Genomic DNA, 16,224 nt, shown 5'->3' with positions numbered 1-16,224 from the left:
ATAGGCCAACATATGGATACATATGTAATAGTGAAAGCTACCTTCTACAGAAATTTTAAAGAAAGGATACACAAATACTTTTCTGAGAAAATGAAACTATAGCTGTAATCTTGGAGGCCTCACTAAAGTTGCCATCGGGCAATTCTGGTTTAAACACCCGGCCCCCACCACCTGGCAAGCAACTTCCATACAACGAAGACTGATCTAAAACAACAACCACACACATGCCAGTTCACGTGCACGGCTACGGACATAACGTGGTGACCTGGCCTACATCTCTCTCAAGAGGCAAAATTACAGATGGACAAGCCCTAATGTGTCCATCACTGGGCCACAACGATGCTTTTTAGTGCACATTCAATAGGTAACAGCCTCTTGAACACAAACATCCTTAAGAGAAAAACAGGAGGATAGACAGGGAGATGATTTTCCACAAGTTACTAACTCGGAGCGCATGCTGTACCACAGAGGTTACAGATTTCTTGCCTTCAGAGTGAGTCACAGGACCAGCAATCCCGCTGGTACCAAACCTGGACACATGGAGTCCTTAACGCTCTCATCTGGGAGGAGGTGGACTCAAGGCCTGGGTGCCAGTGTAAAAGGCAGCCACACAGTTCCTTCCAAGTAACCTTGGGCTGATTAAGTTGAAACGCTAGTACAGAAGGAGTCCTTTAGGAAACTGGCGAATGTCCCTCATTTTAGTAACAGAGAGATGGAAAAATGCTGATAAGTGCCTTAATATGCCAGTTAAAGAAACTCAATCCATAGGCTATGTGGGGGCCTTCGGAAGAAAATAAAAAGCAAGAGTAAATTATAGCTCAAGTGGCTCAGCCTACGAGCGCTTCAAGTTCAAAGGAACGATTTAGTGAGCAATGTCCGTAGAGAATGAATGTGGGTAACTCTAGTTACTGGCTGAGCCTGCCAATACTTAATAAAAGGACTGCAGAACTAAGAACAGAGATACAGCAAAGAACTATATTGTTCAAACACCATTCTCAAGAGCCTCATTCAAGTCTCGAGTTAATTTGGAAATATAAGGAAACTCCTCAGATAGTTACTTAAAAAGCTATGGATATTTCCACTTTACCCTTAAATCCTTTCTCCAATCCAACAAAAATGTAATGAAGATTCCATAAGCCCATTACCTTTGATGAGTTGCTGCACTAAGGCGCTGTTGGGGCCCTTATCAGTGCTGTGCACGATGCAGTTGGCTATCCTCGTCAGGTGGCCCATGTAGCCATGCCGTCTTCCTCCTTCAGCCCTACCAGGAGTAAAGGACAAATATTCAGACTCCTGAGAGGAGGGAGTGATGAACAGCTTGGTAAGTACAGTGGATTTAAACAATCATTCTAAAAACTGAGGCGCTGAAGACAAGAATGGACAGAAAAGGAGGGTGTGGATTATGACCAGGTCGGGGGTGGAGTGCGGCAGAAACTGTCCACTCAAAAGAACACAGGGTCGTCACACTCAACAGGACAAATTTTGTTCAAAATTCAAACCATCCGTCTTCAGTAACATATTATCTTTAAAAAAAAAAACCCAAACATTCACTGATGTAAACGATTCTGTGACTTTCCTTCCTATCCTTCTGTGAAACTATTTTTCAGACTTAGATTGTAGGGAACTGAGGTGAGATTTCTGCTGGTTCATTTTGCTAAGACTTCAAATTTTAATCTTAGCAATCAATCATCAGAGACAGTTACCCACCAATGGCATTTCTCAAGTTAAAATACTAGCTGACTTGAGGACCTGGCCCAGATGAGAGGTAGTCAACTTGTATTTGGCCTGTATCCCACTTGGACAAGGACCTTCACGTTACTCCCCATCCCTTCCCCACTGAGGGTCTCATCTTCACAACTACGACTCATCTTTATACTCAGACAAACTTCACATCACTGTGATTTCTCCGCCTGAGTATTTACAGTGTCCAGACTGTAAATTCTATGAAACAAAAGACTTCTGACTGCAGACAGGAGGGAACAAACTGAAGAGATCTTTACTTAAAGGGAGAATCTTTCAGGAGCCACTAAAAAAAAAAACCATACTATGCTTGTAGGCTTGCCTGGAAAATATCAATAAAATATCTGCTGATAAGCTTAGAAGGCCTGGGGATACCTAAGGGTCCGAAGGCATAGGGGTCTTGACTCAGCTGAGTTGCTAAGAGCCTCTTTTAGTTTCACAATAAGATCCGAGACCCAAGCACTCCTTCTGGACAAATTCTTAGAAACTCTGCCTATTCCCTCAAGCCCCCACAGGTAAAAACAAACACCCATCTCCAAGTTTTTTGGCCCAAGGCTCCCAATGTTCTTTAGGGTTCCTGTTCAAGGAAACCTTAAAAAGCTCTTTAAGGACTCCCCAAGAGGGGAGGAATACTATTAGCCAGGTCTTCAGAGAATGGAGCTCGCAGGGAGTAGAGCACACAGGACACCTCAGCACTGCTGAGACAAGGAGGCAGAGAGAGGAAGGAGGGGTCAAGGAAGGCTAAGATGGGTCAGACACATAACAGAGATGTCAGTCTGGCCACAGACAGCACCCCCAAAGGAGCTCCATTTGGAGGAAAGTATCTGAGGTCCACCAAGACTAAGCCCCTGCCACACACAAACTACACGCCACCTTTCCCCACAGAGTCAAAGCAAAGCCCTATCGGGGTTCAGGAAGCAACTTTTAAAAACCAAACCTCAGAAAGCAAAGCTGACACCTCTCATGAGTCACCTAACTCTCCTGGGCCTGCAAGAGAAATGTGAACAGAGACACAGAGCAGGAAGACTCCTGAGAAAGGTTAGACTATAAAGGGGCATGTGACAACTTTATGGGGTGATGGAAACATTCTGTGTCTTGTTCTGTGATGGTTACATGACTGCGTGCATTTGTCAGAATTCCTAGAAATGTATACCCAAAAATGTATATTTCAATAAACCTGACTTAAAAACAAACAAAAGAGTTATACCTCGAGAGTGTTTCCCAAACATACCCACCTGCTTCAGAATCTACGGGATGGCATAAAAGCTCCCAGGGCATTAGAGAGGGATGCCTATTCCAGACTACACCGCTAGGGGAAAAACTCTGTGTAACAAAGCTACTCACATGCAGCAACTAATATTTCAAGTAATCTTGCCTATCAGCTAACGGAAATTTTCTAAAAAAGGAAATACTAGGCAATTTTACCCCCTTCTAGTTCCATGCACAAAGTGACTCTTCTCTTTCAGGAGAACCTGGGGTAACAAGGACAAAGGTGCTAATTATCATCAAGGAGGACCTGACTTTGTAATTCTTTTCCTGCAACTCCCCATTATTCTCAGAAAACCAGCCATTCACAAAGGACCAAGAAGTTTCAAAGGCAGCAACAGAGGTGGGGAGTACCCCTGAGTACTCCCAACCCCTGGTTTCCCCTCAAGACAAGCAGAAGACAGGAGGATCTAAAAGTAAATTATTAGAAAAACATCTGTTACAATTAAATACTCTGGAAGTCCCAAGAGAACCATGTGCAACTACAATGTGGCCTATATCACGTAATTACATTCACTGTTCCCTGTCTAGGGCAAGGGAGGAGATTTTCTTCAAATTAAAAATCAAACTGAACTCCTATCAGAAAACAATTTACTTACTGTTTCTTCTCGTTCATTTCCCAGGCGTCAAGTATTCGTTCTATCAACTGACATTTTTGAAAGAGCTGAATAAAAAGGAATGTTCCAGTTTAACACTGACATAAATGTCAAAGTGTCAACATTTTAAAGTATAACAGCATTCTAGTTAAACACAAAAGTGATACCTATCACTTTACACACATAACCCAGCAAGCTAAACATGCACAGCTGTGAATTACTGGCTAAATCAGATGTGATGTGGTAATAAATGTACTCAGGGCCCCCAGAACACTACAGGGATTCAAGACAGGGCCTGTGTCTTCAGCAGTGAGTCTACAGGGAACCACTACTTCACATACTGCTACTGGTGAGCAGCTAACCTAAAGCAAAGCCAGGTTTTACTTTGAAATGGAATAAAGAAAATTATGCCCCAGCAAAAATTCAACTCACAATCCACAGCAACACTTGTACTTCTTAAATGTGAGCAACGCTTACTTCTATATGAAGTAACATCACTGTGTTCACATTGAAAATAGGTGTGGCTGGCCAAAATTCTGCACACCCACGACCAGTGATGTGGCTGCACTGTCAATGCGTAGAGCCAGTCTTATTCAAACGTCACTTGCCTCCCACCTACTTGGTCACTCCAGGCCAGCCTTTCCCACCATCAAGGTCTGGGCGTAACCCAGCATGAGCTAGAGAAAGCCTCACAATCACAGACCCTCCGGGCAAGAAGACACCTGGAGACTGATTTAGTAAAATCGCCTCATATCTAACAAAAGAAAACAGACCCCAGAAGAGGCTTGCCCGACGCTGCACAGAACTCACTTCTCCCAACTTCAGTCATACACTCAGCACCAGAAATTAACACTCTGGGCAAGTCAAACAACTGTTCAAACGTTTTCTGCAGTGTTTAAATTTGTATTGTTCTTTTAATCCCCAAAAGATTTCTAAATCTTCAAATTTATTAATTTTACCAAATAAGTAAGCCACTTAGCCTTTTTTTTTTAAGTTCATCTAATGGTTAATTGTCCAGGATATGATTTATAGAATCACTGGTTAAAAGTATCAATACAATGAAAATAAGACAGTTTAATATTTAGACTCAACTCTAACCTCCCACCCTTAAACCTCAATTCACTTCACACCTCAAGTAGAAAAATGCTATAACCAGGAGTGGCAGGAAAAAAGACACCAAGCAAGCTTACATGTTTCAATAACAAACTGTCACCAGTGGAGTCTTGATCAGTAATTGTGCTATTTTCTGTGTTTTCAAAAGGACTCGCAAGAATCAGTGCAATACAAATTTCCACTTGTGTGTGTAAAAAGTTATTCCACGTATATCTGAAGAACATGTCCTACAAAAAAGAAAAATAATGCTTTCTTTTATTCAGTCACCTACATGTTTAAACCACTACTTCAACACATGCACCAAATAATGAATTAATAAAGTAAAAATGATGTGTTCCTAGTACAACAGGACAAATTAAAGGAACATAATTTATTTAAAAGGCAGTTTAAACATCTTCACGGACTAAACAGCAAGATATCTGCTCATTCAGCTTGTCAGCATTTGCATGGAATCTAACAGAGAGCAACAACAGACACAAAGAGAAGACAATAGTAAATTCCTCAAAGAGAAAGGGAGGATCTTTTTTGTTTTCAAAGTGACTAATACAGCTACTAAGTTCTGTACGTTTTCAATAATTTTCAAAGAAATTTATGAGAACTTCATTTTGACTCAACAAATGTTTACCGATGACTTCCGAGCAGCGCGCAGTGCTGGCTGCGACATGGGAGACAGGCAAAGATATGGCCTCCAGTTTCCAGGCGCTCATCGCACCTTATGAACAGAATAACCGCTTGGGCATTCAAAAGTCATCGAACTATCAGTGAGGGCCCAAAACAAGAAAGGTAAGAAAGGTATGTGCGGAACTCCTGATTACCTAAAAAGGTGATAGTGGCACAGAAAAAAAAAGACAATTCCTAAAAGCCCAAACACATAGTTAAAGTATGTGTTCAGGATATCACTGAGGTATGGATTAGTGATCCACTCAGGAGTTTTATCAAATTTGTCACTCAAAAGTAGCTCTAAGATTAACAACAGAATGAATTAACAGTAGCTGTACACACCTTACTAGTAAGATTAAAGACTAGTAATTGATGACTTCAGGGAGACTCCCAGAGATAGGAGTAGAAAGTTATATCCCTGTCTGAGGGTAGGGTAAAAACTATGTCCCCAGAGGACAAGGGTTATGCTACCAAGGAAACTGTAATCCTGTAACATCTCCAAAATGTTCCTGCTCTCCACGCCCTCTACTGTTACTCATTTAACACAAAGCAGAAATACAACTAAAAGTATCTCGGTGATACTAGAAAGCACAATGGCACGGCTGATAGAGCATGCGTGGGTTTGAAACTGGATGCAGATTCAAATCTTGGCTCCATCACCTCCTAGCTGTGGAATACATCCCCCTCTCTGGGCACAATCTGAAAAACAGGGTTTTAAACCCGGGATCACGTGAGAAATGTACATGAAGTGTACATTCAAAGCCTTTCATGTAAAGAGCAAACCCCCAGACCCTCCTTTGAAACACACGCCAAATTCCCGCCAGTGTACAGTGACCGCCCATCTTGGAGCCCTGTGTGTGCTGTGAGAGGGCAGGACAGAGGCACAGAGCAGGCAGAGGCTCCGGGGCCAGGCCCGTGGATTCTAAGCATGGCCTGGGAGCTGGGGAATTCAGAGGTCAGGGAAGTCCAGATAACTCCTGGGCTCTTCCGTTTCCCTTCCACTCCCTTCTGCTTCCACTGAAGCAGGCTAAATCAAAAGACAGTCTCAGATGCCCTGTACACCATCTCAGTGGGAAGAAGATCAAAGCTTGTCGCTTGGCTAATTATGAAGAGAAAAACCAGGCTGTAGGCCCCCATCTTTTATTGCTAACACAATCCCCTGAAGAGCGTGACTGCACTCACGCTATCCTCCACCAAGACTAAGCTTCTTGAAGGGAACACCTGTCTCAACAATCTTCGAAATTCTCTTAATATAGTTCTTTTTTGTTTTTAACTTTTAAAATTTATTTATTTATTGGCTTGTTGGGTCTTCATTGCTGCACACGGGCTTTCTCTAGTTGCGGCGAGTGGGGGCTACTCTTTGTCGTGGTGCGTGGGCTCCTCGTTGCAGTGGCTTCTCTTGTTGCAAAGCACGGGCTCTAAGCACATGGGCTTCAGTAGTTGCAGCACGTGGGCTCAACAGTCGTGGCTCACAGGCTCTAGAGCACAAGCTCAGTGATTGTGGCACACGGGCTCAGTTGCTCTGCGGCATGTGGGATCTTCCCGGAGCAGGGATCGAACCCACGTCCCCTGCGTTGGCAGGCAGATTCTTAACCACTGTGCCAGCTAGGAAGCCTTCTAATATAGTTCTTTATGCACAGCAACAATAAATTACTACTGAAAAATTAAAAGCATTCAAACTTAATGATAAGCTCAAGGAGAAAACTATATAAAAGACTGTTTACACTCGGCCCAAGAAAAGTCATCGACACATATTGTAAATTTATGAGGTCTACCTTCGGTTACGTAGCCATAAAGCATCAAGGGCAAACGAAGACCTCGTTCAGGGGACAGCTTACCAATATGACCCCAATGCTGTTCAGCTCCATCAGGTCCCTGTTGATGCTGCTGGTATTCGTTTGGAGGAGGCTGGATATCAACCTAATCACATTCAACCGGGTGTTGCCCACGGGAGGGTCCAGCACGCCCCATGTAGTCTTCATTACGCTTTTCTGAGGAAGAAAAAGCTTTCCAATTAAATTCAGTTCGGTAAACAAATAAAGGCGCAGGAGTATGTACTAAGATACAATGCTAGGCACACTAAGCCAGCTAACAACTTGGCCTAACTTCTACATCTGAAGGAAAATCCGAAAGTCCTATTGATACCTTTAAGATATGATGAAATAAACATGAAGGAAAAAAATTAAGTAATTTTCCCTGGACTAAAAACTTTATAAGAAATCAAGTATCCACCTGTCTTCAACATTCCAAACACCACAGGAATAAAGCAGAAAGCTACCGAAGTCCATGAAAAAAAAGTGCAATATTCCAAACCTGACCAGAAACCTAAGAAATTAAGAAAAGTTACAAGTGGTTTTGGAACACAGGTCTCCATCTTTGCCAAATCTGTGATAAAAATGCAAACACAGACGTTGCCTCTGGATCACGACCTTGAAACAGGATCAACCTCAAACCTGTTCTTGTCCATAAAAGAGAGTTTCTACTCTCTGAAATCACAACAGACAGACACAGGACATTTCAGAACTTCAGAAGTTTGGCAGGAAAGGGTGGTGACCTGTAAAGACGAGGCGACGACGGTGCCCTTCTCCACGTCCCCGTCCATGCGGCATCCCCACCCCTCCTGCCTGCACTCCTCCAGGCCCAGTGGAACCGGAAGGTCCCCAGGTTCACTCCCTGCAGCACAGCTCGAAGGAATGTGAATCTACGCACACACCACATCACGCAGTAAAACCAGCCACAAGCTGAACTCACTCAATCTTAGTCATGAAAGAGAGGAAGTTCAAACAAGACACTGCCTTACTTTCGAGTCAGGCCCAAGAAGCGAACCAGTGTGAGTATCCACATTAGACACTGCCATTTTTGTCCACCTAGAAAGAAGACGGTGGCACCTGAGACACAGGTCGAGGGTGCCTGGCCACACCCTCTCCTCAGGTCCTCCTCCTCCAACTTCCACTTCTGTTCTCCTGAACAAATCCTTCTTCTTTCCTTCCTCTCCTACCCTTCTTCCCAGGTCTGGCATGAAACTGCCACTGTTAAACACCAGCAGAGGCACTTTCCATGGGGGGGACGCCAAACACTCTGTTCTGCATCCTGTGCAGGCCGAACCCAGGGGAGGCACGTGGCAGAGGTGGGATCACTGCCTGCTCACTGGCAGCCCTGGTCATCTTAGGACACAACCTGGAAGCTGCAGTAGACTCCCCACATGAGGGACATAAACTACTCTCTGCTCCCTCCACAAAATGGTTAAGTAAACAGAAAGCATCTAATTTAGAAGGAAGAAATTAGTATACTGAATTCCTAGGAACTCACAGAGACACACTTTCTGGAGCCTGGCCCACCGGATGCAATGATGTGGGGCAGAAGGAAAAACCCAAGTGTAAGAAGTGGCGCGGGCGGCAGAACTCTCATGGAACTGCCACCCTAGAGATGCCGAACAGAAGAGCCTCATCCCCTAAGCTCAATCTGCGCCAACCCGAGGGGCTGGGGTGTCACGCAAGGCACCACTATGGACCACGGACACCCCTCTTTTGGAGGTCTTTGCTGTCTGCTGTTTGGGCCTTCAGTGGCTGCCTGAGTAAACAGTCGTTTCTGGGTTAGCACACAGACACTCCTGACAGAAGAACTAACACTCCAAGGCACATTCAACTGGATAAGATACCTGTCCATCAGGCAGCGACACTGCTCCAACTCAGAATAAGACAACCCAGTTTCAAAGATTAGTTCCTGAAAGATTAACTTTTACCGCAAAGATGTGACAATAACATGCTATGAGAAGAAAACTATCTCACTGGCATATAAGTACTCAGATTTTATAGAAAGAAAGAATAGAAAGCTGAGTTTCCTAAGCAGATAAATATCTGAATTTTAATTCTATCCCATTCATCAATTCAGATGCTATATATAGATAAAAGCCAATTAAAAACGAGCTTAAAAGCAATGGAAACAATTGCCAGTGCACCTTTTAACACACTTTGCACATGGGGGCTACAGCCAGTACTTTAATTCACAAGGTTCATCTGCTTTCTTAAATCAAACTACTGAGCTGGTCAGTGATGCTTGGGAGAGCTGCCTTACCTTGGGTGGCTCAAGCAGGAGTTCATGAAAAGATCCAAGTCTCCCTCGGATGGCTTCTAGCACACTCTTGTTGACTGAACAAACTGAATGGCTCATGCCTGGTGGGCAGATCTCTATATGGCCTTCAAATCTTGAAACAAAGAAAGTTAATTTTATTTATTATTTCAGAACAAATAATTCATAATAGCTACAGAATATTTAGTGATTACAGCAAAATTTCTGGAAGGACAGGAAGAGGGTGTAATAAAACCTTGATGGGGATCAGCCAGCATGATCTGAAACCCAGAGACGTATGGTGTCAGGTGAGAAAGTATATGCCATTTCTCCCCATCCTCTCCTAAACCGTCTAACTCCTTATACCAATTATACGAATATCAGGTCTCTAACAGAGAACATGGAAAGCAGCAGGAGATGCCTGAATGACAGGGCACCCCACACTGCCGGCCACTGGAGGACTGTCAATACTAAACAAGCCTGTAGCTGCGCTATACAGTTTCTTGCGACCAATCACACTTCTTCCTATCTAAAAGGCTTAAATTGCTCTTCTGTATGAAGCTCCATCTACGCCCCTTGCAAACCACTCCTTTTAGGAAAACAATTACAAGTGGAATGAGACTCCCAAATCCCACTCAGTATTAGTAAGCACAGGGGTTCTCCAGGTGGGAGACACGAGGAGGGAGGGGTGATGTCAAACTGCACTGCTACTGCAAGCAGAGCCACGTCAAACCCAGCACTCAGACCTGGGAAGGTGCGAGCAGTGCCGGCTGTCTGGGGCCCTGGGAGTCTGCTCCTCTTCCTGGCAGGACAGCGCCCTACCTCCCAGACGCACCCCGCTTCCTCACCCTCTCACCAGTTATGGAAACTCTGTCCACTGTTCCGGGTGATTAATGAATACAGGGCACAAACATTCACTGATAAGCTGTGTGTGACACAATTTTCATTTCTCTTGGGGAAATATGTAAGAGTGTGCTGGATAATATATCAGTAAGAAAGGTCTGTTTATTGAAAGACTGTCAGGTGTCTATAGAAGGCGGCCACGTGACTTAACGTCCCAGTTGGAATGTGTGAGGCTTCACTGTCACCAGCACTGGCTACCTGTCTGTCTGTGTTTGGTTTGGTTATGTTTAGTTGACTGAATGGTGCTCCCGCCCCTCCACCCCCCAAAACCCTATGTATGTCCACATCCTAGTTCCTAAGCTGGATGCCTTTTCTTCCTTTCCTGCCTCATCGCACTGCTAGGGCCTGCAGCATGAGGCTGAACAGAACAGGTGATGGGGAATATTCCTGCCATGGTCCTTGATGTCAGGGGCTATGATTTCAGTCTCTGACCATTAAGAATGATGGTAGCTATGGGTTTTTTGTTTTTCAGTTTCCAAGTTCCTTTCTATTCCTGATTTGCAGAGAGGTTTTATCATAGAAGAATTCAATGAAGTGACCCCATGGTTTTACTTCTTTGTCTGTTGATGTTTGATTTTTATTAAAATTACTTTTATAGAACAGTTCTAAGTTCACAGCAAAATGGAGGGGAGGGTACAGAGAGTGCCCACATACCCGCTGCCCCCACACATGCAGAGCCTCCCCCACTGTCAAATCTTCCACCAGAGTACATTTACCACAAGCCATGAAGCTACCCTGACACGTCATCACCACCCAGAGCCCAGGCTACGTCACGGTTCACACTAATGGGCTTCGACAAATGATGACACATATCAGTCACTAAGATACCACACAGAGCATTCACTGCACTAAAGGTCCCCTGTGCTCCACCTATTCAATTTGCCCCCATCACCAACCCCTGGCAACCAGTGATCTTTTTACTGTCTCCACAGTAAACTACGACACTTCCCAGAATGCATGTAGGCTTTCCAGATTGGCTTCTTTCACTTCTTTCTTTTTCGTTTGCATTTAAGTTTCCTCCAGGTCTTTCCATGGCTCGAGGGCACATTCTTTCTAGTGCTGAGTAATACTCCACTGTCGGGATGACCTACAGTTTATTCATCCACTCACCTACTGAGGATACCTTGGCTGCTTCCAAGTTTTGGCAAGAGTGGATAAAGCTGCTAAACAGCTGTGTGCACGTTTTTGTATGAACGTAAGTTTTCAACTCCTTTGCCAAGGAGCATAACCGCTAGATTGTATGGTAAAAGTATGTTTAGTTTTCTAAGAAACTGTCAGACTGTCTTCCAAAGTGGCTGCACCATGCTGCGTTTTCACAGGCAACTAAAGAGAGTTCCTGCTGCTCCGCGGTCCTGCCAGCACTTCATGTCGTCAGTCAGGTCCAGTGAATTGCTCGTGTTGTGCTTCTTACTGATTTCTGTCTAAATGATATGTACATTTCTGCTAGAATAGTTTTAGATTTACAGAAAAATTGCAAAAATAGCACAGAGTTCTTGTATGACCATACCCAGTTTCCCCCATTATCATTTTACATTTGTCAAAATTAATGAACCAACACTCACACATAAAACCCATACTTTACTCAGATTCCCTTGGTTCTTACCTGAAGTTGTTTCTCTGTCCCAGAATCCACCCAGGACACGACACTATGTTTACTTGTCAAGTGTCCTTCCTCCTCTTGGCTGTGACAGATACTCAGACTTTCCCGGTCAGGTACTTTGCAGAATGTCCCTCAGTTGGGATCTGGTCTTATGGGTCTTTGAAAGGAAGACCACCCAAGCAAAACGCGATTTTCATTGCATGCCATCAGCACACAACATTGGCTGCTGACTCTGATTATCTGGCCGAGGAAGCGTTGGTCAGGTGTCTCTGTCAGACTTGATAGAGTCACTGTCAAGTTCTCATTTTATTCTCTCCTTCCACACTGCACTTTTTGGAAGGAAGTCACGAGGCGCAGCCTACACGTAAAGAGCGGAGAGTGTTGTTCTGCCCCCTTGAGAAGGGATTATGATCTATTTGGAATTCTCCCACATGGGAGACTGGTCTCTTTTCCCCCATTTATTTATTCCATCATTTATTTATATCAGTGTGGATGCAGGGATAGTTATACTTTGCATTACAGAACAATACTGCTTTATTTTCTTGTGCAAGTAGTTCCAGCTCTGGCCAGTGGGAGCTCTTTGAGCTGCCCGTGTCCCTCTCCTGCCCCTTATGGTAGGTTTTTCTTTCTGAGCACATCCTTACCCTCTGCACTACACGATGCTCCACACTCATCTTGTATATTCCTTACCCCAGCTGTAGAACCAGCCATTCCTCCTGGCTCCTCTACTGGAGGAGAGTATGAGAAACCAACATCTGGCCACATGGTGTGCTTGTTCCCGGCGGTGCATCACAACTTCTAGGCCTCACAAAGCAACTGCCTTCTTGGTTTAACACGTCATATTTCAGTATAAGTAACTTCCAGTGTCCTACACTGATTCTTCCCTCAACTATGCCAAAGTTTCCAAATGAGCTCAAAGGCATTCTTCATTTATGTTCCATTTTTCATTTCTAGCATTTCCATGGGATCTTCCAGATCTCTGTTAAAAGTCTCCCTCTGTTCACATCTTGCTCACTTTTCCCACAAGCCTTTCACACAGTAATCACAGTTATCTTAAATTCCCTACCAGACAGCTCCAACGTATTTGAATCTAGTTCTAGTGACTGCTTCTTCTCTTGAAGAGTTTGTTGGGGTTCTTTTTATCCTGCTTCTTTGTCTTGCAGTTGTTTGGGTGAAAGGTATTTATCTGCAATGGACACACCCTTTTTTCTAGGTCTTTAGTGTAGGGTTTTGGGTCAATTTAGAGTCAGCAGTTGAGCGAGGTTTGGGTGCACTAAAGACTTCAAATTTGTCTCAAGTTACTTTGTATTTATAATTAGGAGAGGACTGCCAAGTTTTTCTCAACATCTGCTCTGCCCTTAGCTGAAGTTCTTCCCTTGAAGCTTGCTCCTGTGCTGACGGTCTCCTTCTGCCCTGCAGCCTTCCTCCATCAGCACACTGCTGTAGTCACTTGATGTGTGGGGGCCTGGCAGGGAGGACCGCTCTGTTGTTCTGGTTCAGCCTCAGTCTCAGGCAGCAGAAGTGCCCATGGGCCTCAGGGGTGGGGCCCTCTCGGTGACCCTGCCCTTATCTCAGTGGTGGGGGCCCTCTAATAGCCTGGGCCCTGCACGTGTCCCTGCCTGTCCTATGGGATAGAGGTTTTCCCTGGTCCCCTCCCCCAATGCAAGGTCTTCACCTATGTCTTTGGGGTTATAGGGTTTGCTACCTTTCCCCAGCGGCCTAAGGGTTTTGTTCAGCAGAAGCAGGAATGAAGGGTCCTCTGCTGCGCTCCACAGCCCCACTCTACAAGGCAGCCTTTCTTGGGGGCCTCCCCCAGCTGGCCGGCCACCAGTACTTCATGGGCACATGGTGTGCTTGTTCCCAGGGCAGGGCTCACAGGTGTGTGCAAAGTCCCGCATCTATGGTTCTCAGGGTGTCCTTGCTCTCCCTGCACGTCAGGCGCTTTGGGTGTTACATAACCTACTCTCATTCTACTTTTATAAAAAACACACTGGGGGACTTCCCTGATGGTCCAGCAGTCAAGACTCTGCGCTCCCAACGCAGGGGGCTCAGGTTCGATCTCTGGTCAGGGAACTAGATCCTGCATACTGCAACTAAAGATCACGAGTGCCGCAACTAAGACCTGGCACAGCCAAATAAATAAATAAAATTAAAACACACACACCACACACACACACACACACACACACACACACACACACACACACACACACAGGAACTATCATTTTTTTTTTTAAGATGAAAAATGAAATGATATATGAAAGTACCTCAGTTCCTCAGTAGAAGATTAGAATTATATTGTACACTAACTTACCACTACTCTCCTTATTTTTTGAGTTTTATTAAAATAATCTGAAATTTACTGTGTTTTTTCAACAGTGGACTTATTCATTCATTCTTAACATAATTTTAATAGTCATATGAATCTTCACATCCCTGTTTCATTTATCGTTACTTTCAGTGATATATTTCCTTATCTTAAGTTCTTTATTCTACCTTATTTTTCTCTTTGGCTTTGGTAAAGCGCATCTTGAACTAATTTACCCCGGGAACAGAACACAGATGGAACACTGAGGTCTCATATGCTTGAAAATGCCTCCTGCCCTCACACAGCAACAAAGTACTTCCGGGTCACAATCCTGCCCTCTGTTTTTCAGTGTTTATTTAGCTTTACAAATGAGATGTCTGGTAATCTGATTTGCTTTGTAGTTAACCCATTTTCTCTTGTCCAAACATTTTTAAGATTTACCCTTTATCCTAGGGATTCAGAAATCTCATAAGGATAAGATCTTAGGTGCCCACCACCCCCTGCCCCTCTTTAAAGTTAATTGTGCTTGGTATCTGATAAACCTTTGCAGTCTAAGGATAAGTTCCTTTTGATCAGAAATTCCCTCCTCTCATTTATTACTGTATTGTCCCCATTCTCAAGCCAGAGTCATCAATATAAATCTCACAGCACCAGCTCATGTGCTTTTAAATCATTTTAAGAGATGATGCAACTGCCTTATAGCATGAGTAGCAAGATAACAGTCCTGTACCACATGATTAATACCTTAAGTTATTGGTTACATTATTTAAAATATGATTTACCAGGGAAGACAAAGGCAAAGTCAACACTGCAGATACAATCCCAAAATTACAACACAGCTGAAGTAGCGCTGCCACATTGCCCTCCCGTTATCACTGACCAGAGATTAAAACACCAGAAACAGATGACTTTGGGAAGCAGGGGTTGGTAAGGCTGTGTTTACTATTTTGCTAGAAACCAAAATGACATCTTTAAAAGTGAACCCAGGAACGCTGGATGGCGACATTTTCACATGCTGCCGGCAGACCCTGTCTCGCCCTCGCCGTGCCCTCTGCTTTACTGGAGGGTCTGGTAGTGAGGAAGAAAATACAGATTCTAGTCTCTAAACCACACGCCCCGGAATGCAAACACGCACACAGCTCTGCAACTCTCACTCCCCAGAGAACAGGTGGGAAAATGCGGACAAGTGAGAAGTGAGTTAGCTGTGGGAGTGAACCGTGAAGAGTGATGTGGCAGCACTCAGTGGCTGGCCCAGAGGCACACAGACAGGAAAAACAGACTGGATTTTTGACCCCAAAACACACACAGCACAAAGCTTTCCTTAAGGCCTCAAGCCACCTGCCCGTCCTTTTTTAAACAGCTTAATGAACTGTGGTGCCCACATGTGAAACCTCGAAAAAAACACCCTGCACACCTCAAGGTAGCAAGCACTGGACAGAATCACAAGATGGGAAGAACCCTGACTCACCGCTCGGAGGAGAGCTGCACACCAACCAGGAACAGCTGTGTTCAATTTTCATATGTGAGAAACAAGCTTCTCTCATGTTTGAGCCATTGTGCACGGGGTTTGACATATTATAGCAGCATTTTGGTAACGACTACAAAACCCCAAGTGACCAGAATCCAAACATTGCCAATAGTGTTTACCAAGCCACATTCAACTACATCTATGTATTGCATTCATATAAAATTATTTATACAGTAGAAAAAGATTTAGCACTTGAAATTCAAGGGCATGATATTGTAGCAATCAACTAACAACTCTTAGCTGCTAAAAATTTTAAAAGCAAAACCAAATGGCTCATTTCGCAAGACAGAAGGAACACTTACGTTGGTCGCCGTGTCTCAAGTAAAGTCAACAATATCTGGATTGCACTGACTATGGCCGATTCATTTTTCTCCTTGTGGAAAATGTTTGATAGAAGCTGCTCTATAATTTCTTGCCTAGGGAAACAAATCAACAGTCAAAT

At 44.1% G+C, this 16,224-nt stretch overlaps 1 protein-coding gene across 12 annotated transcripts in view; it reads right to left on the bottom strand.

Moving 5' to 3' along the window:
* PPP6R3 (protein phosphatase 6 regulatory subunit 3) overlaps positions 1 to 16,224 on the bottom strand; it is a 125,138-nt gene that overhangs the window by 35,508 nt on the left and 73,406 nt on the right. For all 12 annotated transcript variants that reach the window (XM_057728795.1, XM_057728793.1, XM_057728794.1 and 9 more), the window contains 6 exons: positions 16,085 to 16,198; positions 9,450 to 9,579; positions 7,214 to 7,366; positions 4,793 to 4,942; positions 3,606 to 3,670; positions 1,146 to 1,261 (listed from right to left, as the gene is read on the bottom strand). In XM_057728795.1, coding sequence (XP_057584778.1) covers positions 1,146 to 1,261; positions 3,606 to 3,670; positions 4,793 to 4,942; positions 7,214 to 7,366; positions 9,450 to 9,579; positions 16,085 to 16,198 — 728 coding nt within the window. The remainder of the gene's footprint in view (positions 1 to 1,145; positions 1,262 to 3,605; positions 3,671 to 4,792; positions 4,943 to 7,213; positions 7,367 to 9,449; positions 9,580 to 16,084; positions 16,199 to 16,224) is intronic.

This window comes from Hippopotamus amphibius, chromosome 3, assembly GCF_030028045.1.
Source record: "Hippopotamus amphibius kiboko isolate mHipAmp2 chromosome 3, mHipAmp2.hap2, whole genome shotgun sequence".
Taxonomy (NCBI): Eukaryota; Metazoa; Chordata; class Mammalia; order Artiodactyla; family Hippopotamidae; genus Hippopotamus; species Hippopotamus amphibius.
This window is presented reverse-complemented; position numbering and strand designations above follow the sequence as displayed.